At 55.3% G+C, this 13,757-nt stretch overlaps 1 protein-coding gene across 1 annotated transcript in view; it reads right to left on the reverse strand.

The window, feature by feature from the left end:
- LOC131557000 (GDNF family receptor alpha-4) overlaps positions 1-13,390 on the reverse strand; it is a 71,804-nt gene extending 58,414 nt beyond the window's left edge. The window contains exon 1 of the mRNA XM_058803989.1: positions 13,277-13,390. Within this exon, the coding sequence (XP_058659972.1) occupies positions 13,277-13,316 (40 nt within the window). The 5' untranslated portion in view covers positions 13,317-13,390. The remainder of the gene's footprint in view (positions 1-13,276) is intronic.
- Positions 13,391-13,757: the final 367 nt, after the last annotated feature.

The raw sequence follows: 13,757 nt of genomic DNA on the forward strand, positions 1-13,757 counted from the left end.
GCCCTCCCTTGCTCTGTGAGGCTGTGCTCGCTGCACTGCAAGGCAGGAGAGGCTCTGCCTGCTGGAGAGGGCATGGCAGAGCTCACAGAGGGCTCACAGAGGGCTCATAGGGCTCACAGAGGGTTCACAGAGGGCACCGAGGGCTCAAAGGGCTCACAGAAGCTCTGCAGGAGCTCCTGCTGGCCCGGCACCCAGCCTGGCCCAGAGCTGGCTCTGTGCTCTGGGTGTGCTCACACCTTCCAGACCTGCCTGCTCCCCTAAATCAGCCAGGACCATCACCTGTTCTGTGTCAGGTGTGTCACAGCCAGTGCCCTGCCAGTGCCATCCCCTGCTCTGTGTCACAGCCAGTGCCACCACCTATTCTGTATCACAGCCAGTGCCCTGCCAGTGCCATCCCCTGCTCTGTATCACAGCCAGTGCCCTGCCAGTGCCATCCCCTGCTCTGTGTCACAGCCAGTGCCCTGCCAGTGCCATCACCTGCCATCTCATGTCACAGGCAGTGCCATCACTTGCTCTGTGCCACAGCCAGTGCCCTGCCAGTGCCATCCCCTGCTCTGTGTCACAACCAGTGCTCTGCCAGTGCCATCACCTACTCTGTGTCACAGCCAGTGCCATCCCCTGCTCTGTGTCACAGCCAGGGCTCTGCCAGTGCCGTTCCCTGCTCTGTGCCACAGCCAGTGCCATCACCTGCTCTGTGCCACAGCCAGTGCCATCACCTGCCATCTCATGTCACACCCAGTGCCTTGCCCTGGGGCAGCAGAAAGGCGATGGGAGATGGAGGTGGGGGCTAAGGAGATGAAGCTGGAACGTTTGTCCAGCAGGACCTGGGGGCTCCTGAGCAGCAGGCAGGCCTGGCAGGCAGGGGAAGGGTTGGTCTCAGTGCCCTGCCTTGCCCACTGAGCCCAGAAAAGCCAAGGTGCAGGTGCCAGTGACCAGAGCTGGTAAACTCTGCCCTCCTGCAAACAGAGCAGCCCCTCTCACACCAGCTGGGAATGGTCCCTGCCTTGTGAGCAGGGCCAGGACAGGACTGGCTGACCATGGCCAACACCTCTTCAGGGACTTTAACAGTGGGACAAGCAATTCCCATGGCCCCAAACGCTCCTGGGCTCTGGGTGGACTCTGTGAGCCCCAGAGGAGGCACCAAGTCCACGCAGCTCCAACCATCATCAGGGCTAGAGCCCTAATGTGAAACACAAGTTTCTCATTGGATTTCTCTTTTAAACATGGAAAAATATGTTTCCTGGGAAAATCTGGGCTTTGCAAGTAGGAAAACAAAACACTAAATAATGTTTTAATCTCATTTTTTTAATCTTTAATTTCTTTGGTTGTATAGACTGAAATGATGGGTCCTTGACTTCTCCCTCCACATCAGCTGCTCCTTGGAGGACCATGAGAGCTTGGTGGCTTTGGCTGGGTTCATCTCACTGATCAAGGACAGAGCCAGAAGTGTCACTGGGATTGGCTTTGAAGCCCTTGGGAGTAACACCAACGTGCAGAGAGGAGCAGTGTCCCTCCAGGCCTAACATCTTCTCCTCTCAATTGAAAGTAGAAGTTCAGAAGAGCAGGTGAAAACCAGGTGGGGTAAAACCCATTACCTGCAGCCTCTGGGACCTGTCTGGTGTGTGGGACAAGTGAGAGACAGATTCCATTTCTCTTCCTGCCAAAGGTCCCTCTGGGAAGACCATTTTCTGTTTTCTCAATAAAAGCAGATAAAACAGAAGAGGAACATCTGCAGCTTCATTTTAGTCCTCATTTTTCTTCCCCTGGAATTATACTTAATAAGCATTTCATTTTCCACTTGCTATCTTTTATTTCAAATTTTACTGCTCCTGATCTGTCATTGTTGTTCGAAAGTCAAACTGTACCAAAAGCCCAATATTTTTCTGGGAAATGAGCTGCTGCTTTCCAGCCTGCCCTTGTGCCAGAGGCTGTTAAAGCTCCCCGTGCATCCCTGGGATGGGGGAAGCTTTGCAGAACTCTTCACCTTGGTCCTGCCTGAGGAAGGGCTCAGTGGGCTCTGTGCTCAGGCAGGGGCTGCTGGAAGTCATCATGTTTCTGATCCCAGCTTGGAGTTTGCTGCTGGCCACAAACACAAATATCCCAGGTCAAACACTGCTGGTTCTGCTCACAAGAATTCCCCTGCTTTAAAAATATCCTGATTTTACACATGGATGCAGTGAGTTTGCATCATTATCCAAAACCTGAGAGACCCAGAGGCAGATGCTACAATTCCTCATCCTATGGGACAGGCTCACCCTGCAGATTGAACACTTCTGGGGGAGTTCACTGCATTTCTTCTTGCTATTTGGGTTTTTTATAATTCCTGTTTGCTAGTTTGTTTTTTGCTCCAGCCCTTCCATTATGATCAGAACTTACTGGTAATGCAATAGCATCTAATGACCTCAATTAGAGCTCTGGAGCCCTGGAGTCAGGTAGTTAATTACTCACAGGCTTCCCAGCACACATCAGGGGTTGCCCTGGCTCGTCTGTGGGGAGCAGGAATGAAGCAGCACCAGAGAGGAAGGTGAATTGCCTGCAGCAGTCCCAGGAAGGTGAAAATCTACCTCTGCTTCTCCTGGGACGTGTGTCCAACCCCAATCTGACAGACGGCCCCAAGCTGCCTCCTCACCTGCAGAGAGCCACATCCCCTTTGGCAGAAGGAAACTCCATCCCCTGGGGCTCCCTGGATCCAGCAGGGCTCTCAGAGCTCCCCATCCTGCATGTGCTCCTCTCCCAGCTCCTGGATTCCTGTACGTCAGAGCATTGTGGGGGGAGGATGGTCGGGACGGACGGAGAGGAGAGATCTCTGCAGCCAGGTCAGGAACTTGGGGTTTATTGCAGAGGGCCTGGGTGCAGGGGCCTTTTGGAATTTGGGGTTTATTGCAAAGGGCCTGGGTGCAGGGCCCTGCTGGGATTTGGGGTTTATTGCAAAGGGCCTGGGTGCAGGGCCCTGCTGGGATTTGGGGTTTATTGCAAAGGGCCTGGGTGCAGGGCCCTGCTGGGAGCTGCAGCCACAACTCAGAGCAGGCCCGAGAGGAGAGAGGGGGAGAGAGGATGAGAGGGTAAGAGAAAAAAAGAGCAAGAGAGTAAAAGGGGTAAGAGAATAAATGGGGTAAGAGAGCGAAGTTCCTGTTACAATACAACAAATCATCTGTGTTGAATATTCTGATCCTCACTAACCATTCCAGTACAATACACAAATTCTATAGCATTTACATACAGCCTGTAAGAATCACTACATTACCACACTGTGTTACATTTTAAACCCTAAAAACTCCTCTTTGGACCCCTTCTGCCAAGCTGTAGGGTCTGCTCTGACCCTTGGAGCTGTCTGCAGGCAGAGGGTGTTGTTCCATCAAAAGGGGATCACCTTCAGCTGGCCACACCATTGTTTTCCAGTTGTTCAGTAACTGAGGTATCTCAGAGCTTGCTTTCATTTCAATCTCACTTATAGTTTCCATATTCTCAAAATCTTTTGCCAGACAATCATATTTGTAAGGCTTTCCTGTTTCATCTTCCTCAACACCTGTGAATTCCTGTCGCCGTGGGATGCTCCCTCTGCACCTCCGGTCTGACACCTCAGGAGCCTCTTTTCCTCCACATCCCACTTCCAGAGCAGAATCTGCTCAGAACCTTCCCACTGTTCCCTTCCCAAACCCTCTGGCCCTGACAGACAACTCCTGTAGTGCAAGTTCAGCCAAGTCCCCAACACAGCAGGAGAGCCTCCAAAGCTGTGTCCTACAGGAGGTTCCTCACCTCAGGACATTTCCTTTCAACATCACAAAAAGGAGACAAGATTTCTGACTGGAGAGGGAAAATCAGCATGTTCCCAGGGGATGGGGCACCCAGGCACTTTTGGGGAGCTCCCCAGGGCAGCATTTTGGTTTATGGTTTTCTCCAAAGCCTGACAAGTCCTTCAGTGATCCCATCAGCCCTCTAAGGGCAAACTGGCTCTTCTCCCTTCAGGTAGTTTGAAATCCAAGCTTTTATTAACAGAACCACAGCACACCTTTTAGGTTAGGAAATACCTCTGGGATCACAGAGTGCAACATTTCAGCTTCTCCTGCAGCAGTTCCCTGCCAGGCAGCAGACAGAAGGTGTGAGCCCACGGTGTTGCCTGAACTTGGCATGCTCAGGGTGAGGTGTCAGAGCCCCAGCATGGTCTGTTCTGAAGGCACTGATTCCTCACCCACAGCTGGAGCTCCTCCTCATCCCAGCCCCCTGTGCACACACCTGTCTCCTCTGTTACCTTGGGGGTTTTTCCAGGCTCTGAGCACCACGAACCCCCAGCACTTCCCACACTGAAGGAAAGCTCTGTGCTCCCCCAGGGATTTTGTGTGTCCCCTGTGACAGCAGCCCAAGGTGAGCACTTTGTCTCTCAAGCAGCCTACTGGTTATTTTCTCTTACCAAGAGGAAGAAACAAGACAAATGTCTTGGAAGGAGGGAAAAATGTACCGTGAAATTGCTGTAACTCATGTCAAATCAACTAACCTTGCAAGGAGGAGTGAACTCCTCAGCAGCAGGAGACACTTCAGCACACCCAGCTCACCCAGGGCTCACACAAGCAGCTCAATGCCTTGGGCTCTTCCCAATCCCCAGGATTCAGCATGCAGAGCTGCTCTCCTATCCACTCACACACACCAAGACCATGTCCCCACCTCTGGCTCTTCCCAACCCCGGGGATTCAGCATGCAGGGCTGCTCTCCTCCCCATCACACACACCAGCACCATGTCCCCTCCTTTGGGGATTCAGCATGCAGGGCTGCTCTCCTCCCCATCACACACACCAACCCCATGTCCCCTCCTTTGGCTCTTCCCAAACCCCAGAATTCAGCATGCAGGGCTGCTCTCCTCCCCATCACACACACCAGCACCACGTCCTCACCTGCAGTCCTCCTCACAGAGTCACAGAGGGTTCCAGGGGCTTCTGTCTCCCCAGCCCTGTGAGAGCCCTTTAAGATACCCTGCGCTGCTCACAGCAGCATCCAAGGGAAGCTGCAGAGCCCTGCAGAGCCAGCTGCTGCCTCCCTGCAGGCTGCAGGGGCTGGGGAAGCACAGCTGAGCCCCCTGGGCAGCTGGCACGGGCAGATTATTGCTCTGCACACACAGGGAAGGGACAGCACAGGGAGCAGGTACTCTGATCCAAAAGCTGTTCACCCAAAGCCACACACAGGTGAGCTGTCAGCCTCCTCCTGGGTTTCCTCACTGGAGCAGCTCTGAGGAAGGGCGGGTGGGTTGGCTGCACAGGGACAAACCATTGCATCTACAGCCAGCCCTTTGGAGTTGGACTGCAGGGATGGGGATGCAGAGCACTCAGCCTTGGAACCCTGGGATGGGATGGGATGGTCTGGAAGGAACCTCAAAGCTCATCCTGTTCCACCCCTGCCACAGGCAGGGACACCTTCCCCTGGGCTGAGCAAGGGACAGAAAGACATTCCAGTTGTCACCATGGTGCAGGTGATGCCTTTGGGGGATGCCATTAGAGCAGCAAGAGGAAACAATAAAACACAGTGTTCAATAAAGGCTGCAAGAGTTAATAAGGTGGAGGTGACACTTAGGGGGGGTCCAGTTTGGGCAGCAGGAGGAAAGAAAAAGGAGCAAAGCGTTCAATAAAGGCTGCAACAGTACAAGAAGATGAATTGAGAAATTCAAACCCCTTTATGATTGATTTGACTGTTTATGTAAAATTCTCACGGACAGGACCACACGAACTCTGCAGAGTGGTGGCCCAGACACGGTGTTTGCTCAAAACAAGAATTCACAGCCACGTTCCAAGTGAAGGCTCCCTCCCCACGAGGCTGTGGCTGCCCTGTGTTTCCTTTGCTCTGATTAATCGAGGAGGATGGGATTTCCCAGGAGGCACCAGCCAGCCTCATTTGATGCACAGCTGAAAGCAAAGCCTGATTATTTTGCAGAGATGGAGTTCACTCCAGCACCTCTTTAGGCACCCTGGAGCTCTCTCAGGACCTGTCCTGGGCACTGGCTGGGTCCAGCTCAGCTCTGAGGCTCCAGAGACCTCAGACCATGCAGGGGCTCCCTGAGCTGCTCCAGTCTGGAGCTGAACCCTTCCTTGGGCACTTCCAGCCCTCCTGCAGCCGGGGCAGCCCAGTCCCTGCAGGCGCAGCAGAGCTGATCCCCTGAGCAGGGTGGGCTGCAGCTCAGCCCTACAGCTCGGGCAGCAGCACTGCAGGTGGGCCTGACCCAAACTGTGTGCCTGCCTCCTTTTCATTGTACCAGTAACAGGAGGTGAGGAGGGAACACCCAGCAGCCTCTCAAGGCTTAACTCACAGCCCTCAGCATCTGGAGCTGGTTAAGCTCCCATCCCAAAGTGCACTGCCACCCCCTTGGGGCAACAAAGAGATGGCTGAGCTCGGAGGTGTTTGAAAGATGAGCAATTTGATCCTCCTTTTGGAAGAAGCACCAAAAAATCTGTGCCATTCCTTTCCCCTCCAAAGCCAGCTGGCTGCACTTGTGTGTCAGAGCAGCCCTGGAGCCATATGTCACCAGCACAGGGGGAGTGCTGCAATAACTCTACTCAGTGGGGACAGGTACCACAGACAGGCTCTGCCACTTGGGTTCCATAAATCAGAGCCACAGCACAACTGCTCTCACTGCAGCTTTCATGCAAACTGCTTTCCAGATGGATTTGCATAGAAAGAGAAAAATAGAGTCCCAGAATAATTTCAATTGGAAAAGCCCTCTGAATCGGAACAGAGCACCGAGTCCAACCATTCCCCAGCACTGCCAGGGCCACCCCTGCCCGTGTCCCCAAGTGCCACATCAACACAGCTGTGAAATCCCTCCAGGGATGGGGACACCACCCCTGCCCTTTCCATGAGGAATGTCCCCTATGCCCACCCTGAGCTCCCCTGAGCTGTTCCCTCTGCCCCTGTCCCTGTTCCCTGGGATAAGATCCCAAATCCCCCCGGCTGTGCCCTCCTGGCAGGAGCTATGCAGAGCCACAAGGGCCCCCTGAGCTTGGAGGGGACACCTTGGAGGAAGGAGATGGATTCACATGAAGGGAGATGAGAGTGACAGGACATGGCCAGAGCAGTTCTGAGCTGCAGAATATTCATCTAACACAGCAGGACACAGGGAAGAACTTTTCCCCATGAGGACTCTGGGGCAGTGGGGTTTGTTCTGTGTCTCTGGGGCCATCCATCCCTTCCAGCTCCTGCTGCAGCCACAGCCCACAGCCCCAGCAGCTCCTGCCAGGGGGCAGAGCACAAGGCATGGGCAGGCTCTGTGGACAGCGCAGATGTGAATGAAGAGGATCTCTGTTCCCTCAGGGTAGGGACAGATGTGCCGTTGCTGGGGGACTGAAAGGGCCCAAGGAGATCTGCAGCTGGGGCACCAGCTCACCACAGAGTCACAGAGCAGTTTGGGTTGGAAGGGACCTTTGAAAGTTCATTTAATCAAAAATCCCAGTCACAGACTGGATGGAGTTGAAAGGAACTTTCCAAGAGCAGAGACAACTTCCACCACAGCAGGTTGCTCACACTCCATCCAGCCTCAGCCTGGATGCTTCCAGAGGTGGGGCCTCCACCACTCTGGTGAGATGCAGGAGATGCCTGGCAATGTCCACGAGGACCACAACTGTCACAGACATCTTTTATGGTAAATTCCTTCCTTAGGGTTTTTCCTCCTGAAAAGCTGAGAGGCCCCAGGAACAAAATGTAAGCAATGATTATCTGCTGCTGTGGAATGCAACAGGTGCATCTGTGATTGGTCTCATGTGCTTGTTTCTAATTAATGGCCAATCACAGTCAGCTGGCTCAGACCCTCTGTCTGAGACAGAGCCTTTGTTATCATTCTTCTTTGCTATTCTATTCATAGCTAGCCTTCTGATGAAATCCTTTCTTCTATTATTTTAGTATAGTTTTAATATAATATATATCATAAAATAATAAATCAGCCTTCTGAAACACGGAGTCAGATCCTCATCTCTTCCCTCAACCTGAGACCCCTCTGAACACCATCACACACAACCTCTCTCAGTGCCCACCAAACTCACTGCAGCTCAGCCAGAGCCCGCTGTGGTACCAGCCCCAGGTCCTGGATGACTCACAGGTGATTTCAGTGTGATGTGACCTTCCTGCAGACTCATTTTCCTTCCTTGTGGCACTCCCAGCTCCTCCTTGCCCAGGATGGATGGTGGCTTCCCCTCTGGAAACCCTCCTTGTCCTGTGTGAGGCAGCCTTGGGTCCTTGTCCTGCACCCCCACACCCCTGCCCAGACACACAGGCTGGGCTCTCCTCCCTGTCCACCTGCAGGAGGAATCACCATCCCTGGTGCCATCTCCCACCAGCTCCTCAGGCTCACCCTCTGCTGAAGACTGCAATGCAAGATGTTTGCAATTACCATCTGTATGGCAGATTACCTTTTGTCAAGTGGGCAGTTTGCTTTATCTCTCTCTTTGAGTGACCACATTCACACCTCCCTCAGGAGGGGACATCTGCTGATAACAGATTATTGAATGTCACTGCATGACTGATAAGAACTACAGCATCCCATTGTGAGATGTGAGCCCAGAGGGAGGAGCCAAGCATTGCTACCCAGATATAATCCAGAGGTTTTGAGACACCAGCACGGCTTTCTCCATGGGATTCCCCAGAGGAACAGCAGCTGCCTCTCCTTCCACTGGATCTTCAGAGGAAGAATACATCCTTCTCTAAAGGATCCCCTTGCTCCAACAGAACCACCCCTGACACTGCAGGAGGGCTGAGCCACATTTCCAATGGGACTGCCACCAACACCCCACAGGGTGTCAGGTTGGGTTCTGACTGTGGCAGTGTTGTTCTAGTGTACTGCATTGTTTATTTTATCCTTTTACGTTCTTCCTTTCCCTATTAAAGAACTGTTATTTCCTGCTCCCATATTTTTGCCTGAGAGCCCCTTAATTTAAAATTTATAGCAATTGGGAGGAGTGGGAAGGGTTTACATTCTCCATTTCAGGGGAGGCTCCTGCCTTCCTTAGCAGACTCCTGTCTTTCCAAACCAAGACACCCTCTCACCCATCCCTGGTGCCACCTCCCACCAGCTCCTCAGGCTCCCCCTCTCACCCATCCCTGGTTCCAGGCTGCTTCCCCAGGAGTGCAGAGCCCAGCAGGAATGGACCAAGGGGGGAGCAGGGAGAGCAGGTGGATGAGCTCTGCCAGCCCTCTCCCTGAGCCCAGGCACTGCCAGGAGGGGCTCTGTTCCACTGCTACCACAGGGGATTCTGACAGAGGCTTTTGAAACAAGGGAGCTGTTCTGAACCGAAGATTGACAGGAACAAGCTTGTCATAGTTCTGTTCCTTTTTATTTTTTCAGTGAAATGTGTTCTTCTGAAAAAAATTCTTCTAGCAGGAGAACTACCTTTCAATTTGTCCTCTCTCACTTTTGGGTTGAGAAGAAAGAGGTCATTTATACATTTTTTAGGGAAGGCAAAAGGAATATAAAGTCCACTAGAGGGAAAAAGAAATCATGAATATCTTGGTAGCAGGGTATTTTTATCAAAAGGTGGCAAACTTTAGAGACATTAGAAGTCATGTTTTAAAATGACCAAGTGGAAAGTTATAAAAATGAGCAAGTCTTGTGTGAAAATGATGAAGGGAATTTCAGGCACAATAGAAATCATCTGTGAAAATTGCTGGGAGAACAGGGAAGACATTTCTGTCTCCAAAAGCAAAATAAAATGCTATTCACAGTAATTCGTACTAATTATTAGCCTTAAGTAGTACTAATTTTTACCCAGCAATAATTGCTATTTAAGGCTCCAGAGCTCTGGAAAAAATATTTTCTGGGTGTGGTAAGGTCCTTGCAGAGCAATCTGCACAGCATTAGTGGGCAGCTTGATGAGGGAGAAGTTTTATTTCTCCTCTGCACCAACACGGACAGACACAAATATCACATTCCCGTTGATGTAAAAATCAGATTGCTCCCGTCAGAACTGACAAAGCCACTCATTTAAGGAGAGTTTCCCTCTCTCACACACACAGATGCATTTATCAAGAGATTTTTTTTCCTGTTTTTCCCCAGGGATCTGAGTTCCCAAACCAGGTGAAAATTGGCCAGACCGTCTCATGTTTGATGGGATCTGTGCAGGGCCCATGGCAAACCAGGAACCCTGCAAGTGTTTGATGGGATCTGTGCAGGGCCCATGGCAAACCAGGAACCCTGCAAGTGTTTGATGGGATCTGTGCAGAGCCTGTGCCAAACCCAGGAACCCTGCAAGTGTTTGATGGGATCTGTACAGAGCCTGTGCCAAACCAGGAACCCTACAAGTGTTCGATGGGATCTGTAAGGAGCCCATGACAAATCCAGGAATCCTGCAAGTGTTTGATGGGATCTGTGAGGAGCCTGTGCCAAACCCAGGCCAGGAGCCCTGCAAGTTTGATGGGATCTGTGCAGAGCCAAACCAGGAGCCCTGCAAGTGTTTGATGGGATCTGTGAGGAGCCCGTGGCAAACCCAGGAACCCTGCAAGTGTTTGATGGGATCTGTGCTGCTCAGGTGCTGTGCTGCTCAGGCTGCTCACACCGTAGCCCTGTGTCCTTGTCAAATTAATTACACTCTTTATATGTAACTCTATCAGTGCTTCCTGGAACCCTGATTTTCCATAAAGTCTTCCTGAAAGCCTCAGCACTGCCCCATGAGTGGGATTCCTGCTCAGGTAAATACCAGGGGACACTCTAGCAGCCACGAGCTTGCCCAAAGCCAAGTCCCTTGTCCTCAGGGGTGGCACTGTGCTCCTGCTCTGTCCTCACATCAGTGTGGCTGCTGGGGACAGCTCAGGGAGCTGATCTGGCTGAAGAGCAGCTGAGGATAATAAAAACACTACTCAGTTCTGCAAGCTGCCTGCTCTGGGCCGCCCTGTGTGCTTGTGCCAGCAGGAAGCTGGGATCTCCATCTAGGCTGCCCGATGGTGACACTGCCATCAGGAGAGCCCTAATCTCACCAAGAACTGCCTCCTGCAGCCAGGATCATCCCAAAAATGCCACAGAGGACACACCAAAAGCGAGGAGCTCGCACTGCAGCCCACTGGGATGAAGCTGGGAATTGCCAGGCTCGTGCCTGCCCTCTCCAGCCCTGCACGGGATCCCAGGCACATCTCCATGTCCGTCCACAACACAAACATCCCAAAAATACCCAGGGAAAAGGCTGAGGGTGTCCAGGAGCATCTGCTTGGGGTGATGCTGTGCCTGCAGGGGTGAAAAGGTCCCTCAGGACCAGCAGGGCAAAGGGTGAACAGCAGCTGATGGCTTTGCTCTGGCGTGGAGCAGAGGTGACAAGTGTGTCCCTAACACCTGTCCCCTATTCCCAACGGCACTGCCGACAATGGGACTGGCCATTTGCCTTTTCTTTAAGCCCACTTTCTCTAGAGAAATCGATCAGCCCACCAGCCAGTCAATCGGGCAGTCAATCAATGAGGGAGCCAATCCGAGCCGCTTGGAAAACGGATCCTGCCGAGGCCGGGACTCGCATCCGAGCCCCGAGAGCCCGAGGGAAAAGCTGCAGCCCTGGGGGAGGCTGAGCCCACCCAGCCCGGGCGCAGCCCTGTCCCGGGATGGAGGAGCGGCCATCCCGGCCGTGCCGTGCCGTGCTCCCGGGCACTCCCAGCCCCGGAGCCAAGCGGGCCCTGCTGAACACGGCCGGGCCCTCCTGAGGGGTCGGATCTGCCCCCATCCCCACCTTTGGGACCTGGAAGGGTTGCTGCTGCTGACATCTAGTGACAGGGAGAGCCGGCACGGGGAGTCACCTGGAGCTCCGGCAGAGCCAACCCACCGCGGGAGAACCCGCTCGGTCCTGCCCGGAGCTCGGTCCTGCCCGGAGCTCGGTCCTGCCCGGAGCTCGGTCCTGCCCAAAGCTCGGTCCTGCCCAAAGCTCGGTCCTGCCAAAAGCTCGGTCCTGACGGAGCTCGGTCCTGCCCAGGGGTTCAGTTCTGCCAGGGGCTCGGTTCTTCCCTGGAGCTCGGTCCTGTCAGGAGCTCTCTGTCCTGTCCAGGAGCTCGGTTCTCCCCAAGAGCTCGGTCGTGCCCAGGGGTTCGGTTCTCCTCAGGAACTCTGTGTCCTACCAGGGGCTCCATCCTGCCCAGGGGCTCGGTCCTGCCCGGGAGCTCAGTTCTCCCCAGGAGCTCGGTCCTGCCAAAGCTCGGTTCTGTCAGGAGCTCTGTGTCCTGCCCGGAGCTCGGTTTTCCCCAGGAGCGGGGCTCCAGCGGGACCTAGCGCCGGGCGCCCACGATGTCCCAGCCTCTCACAGTCACCCCAAGACCTTTTCCTCCTGCAGTGGCACCCAAAGACAACGGGCACATCCCATTCCCAGCCTCCCCAGAGCCCTTCCTGGTCTATTTAAGCTCAATGTTAGCTTTGGTGCCTCATCGGAGCACAGGGAGGGGACAGAATGCCCCAAGGGGAGGAGCCGGGGTGGCACCGGGGCATCCCCAGCCGCTGCCGGAGGCTGCAGCCCCCTCACCCCCGTTCCCTTCCTCCAGGGCCGCGGGAGCCCCGGGAATCGCGCAGGAGACGCGGTCGCTCCGGGCCGGGCGGAGGGAGGAAGAATGCGAGCGGGATGCTCAAAGCACGGGAGCCGCAGCCACATCCCCGCGCACTCGGGGACAGCGGCTCCCAGCCACGCCAGGGGACGGGGGCTGTCACAGCGGTGGGGGGACATCTGGGGCGCTCATCCCTGCTCTCGGTGCAGGAACAAAGCGCTGAGCACGGCTGGGATCGGGGGGTGTGAGGGAATCGCAGCGCGGACCCCGAGCGCAGCCCGGCAGCTCGCTCGGGCTGTGACAGAGCGGGGACAGAGCCGGGGCTGCCACCCCGCACACCGTGCCCCAAAGCCCGGCACACCGGGGCATTCCCGGCCGTGCAGAACCTGCCTCCCCTCGCAGCGCAGCCCCTCCGAGCCGTGTGCCCGAGAAGTGCTGAATGCGCGGGGCACATCTGGGCATCTCCGCGGCAGCAGGACCATCCGAAAGCACAGCAACAGCGAGCCCAGCTCGGCTCCAGAGCACAGGAGGCAAAGCCGATGGATGAGCACGGGGTCGCGGAATGGTTCGGGCTGGAAAGGACCTTCCCGAGCATCTCGTTCCGACGCTCCTGCCTCGGGCAGCGACACCTTCCTCGAGCCCGGGCGGTTCCAAGCCCATCCAGCCCGGCCTCGGGGGTGCCAGCCGGGCTCACTGCCGCTCCCGGAGCGCTGCGGAGCGGAGCCCCTGCCCGCGGGTGCCCGCGATGCCCCCCGAGCGAGCCCGGCAGAAAGTTGTGCCCCGCTGGCCGCGCCGCGCTACTCACCCAGGAGGATCAGGGTGCAGAAGCAGGGGATGCCCCTCATCGTCCCGCTGGGCTCGGCTCGGAGCCCCGGCCCGGCCCGGCGCGGCTCGGCGCGGCTCGGCGGTGCCGGAGGATGCGCGGAGGGCTGGGCAGGGCGGAGGGAGGGGGGCGGCCCCGCGGCCCGGCCCGGCCCCCCCGGCCCGAGCGCTGCCCCGCTCCGGGCCCGGGTCATGCCCGCAGCCGCGCCGGGCCCCGCTCCGGGCTGCCCGCCGCCCCCCGCGCCATGCTCCGCCGAGGGGCCGCTCCGGGATGGCCGCACTGACTCTGAGCGTGTGGATTAGTTAATTGTCCTTGCTTCTTATTGGGATTTTTTTCCTTTGTTTGTTTCTGTTTGTTATTTTTCCCTTTGTGGTTGTGTTTTTCTGTTTTGTTTTCTCCTCCTGTCTCAGCACGGAACTCGCGGCGGGCGCAGCTCCCCGTGCCCGAGCACCGGGGCAGCCTC

This window comes from Ammospiza caudacuta, chromosome 4, assembly GCF_027887145.1.
Source record: "Ammospiza caudacuta isolate bAmmCau1 chromosome 4, bAmmCau1.pri, whole genome shotgun sequence".
NCBI lineage: Eukaryota > Metazoa > Chordata > Aves > Passeriformes > Passerellidae > Ammospiza > Ammospiza caudacuta.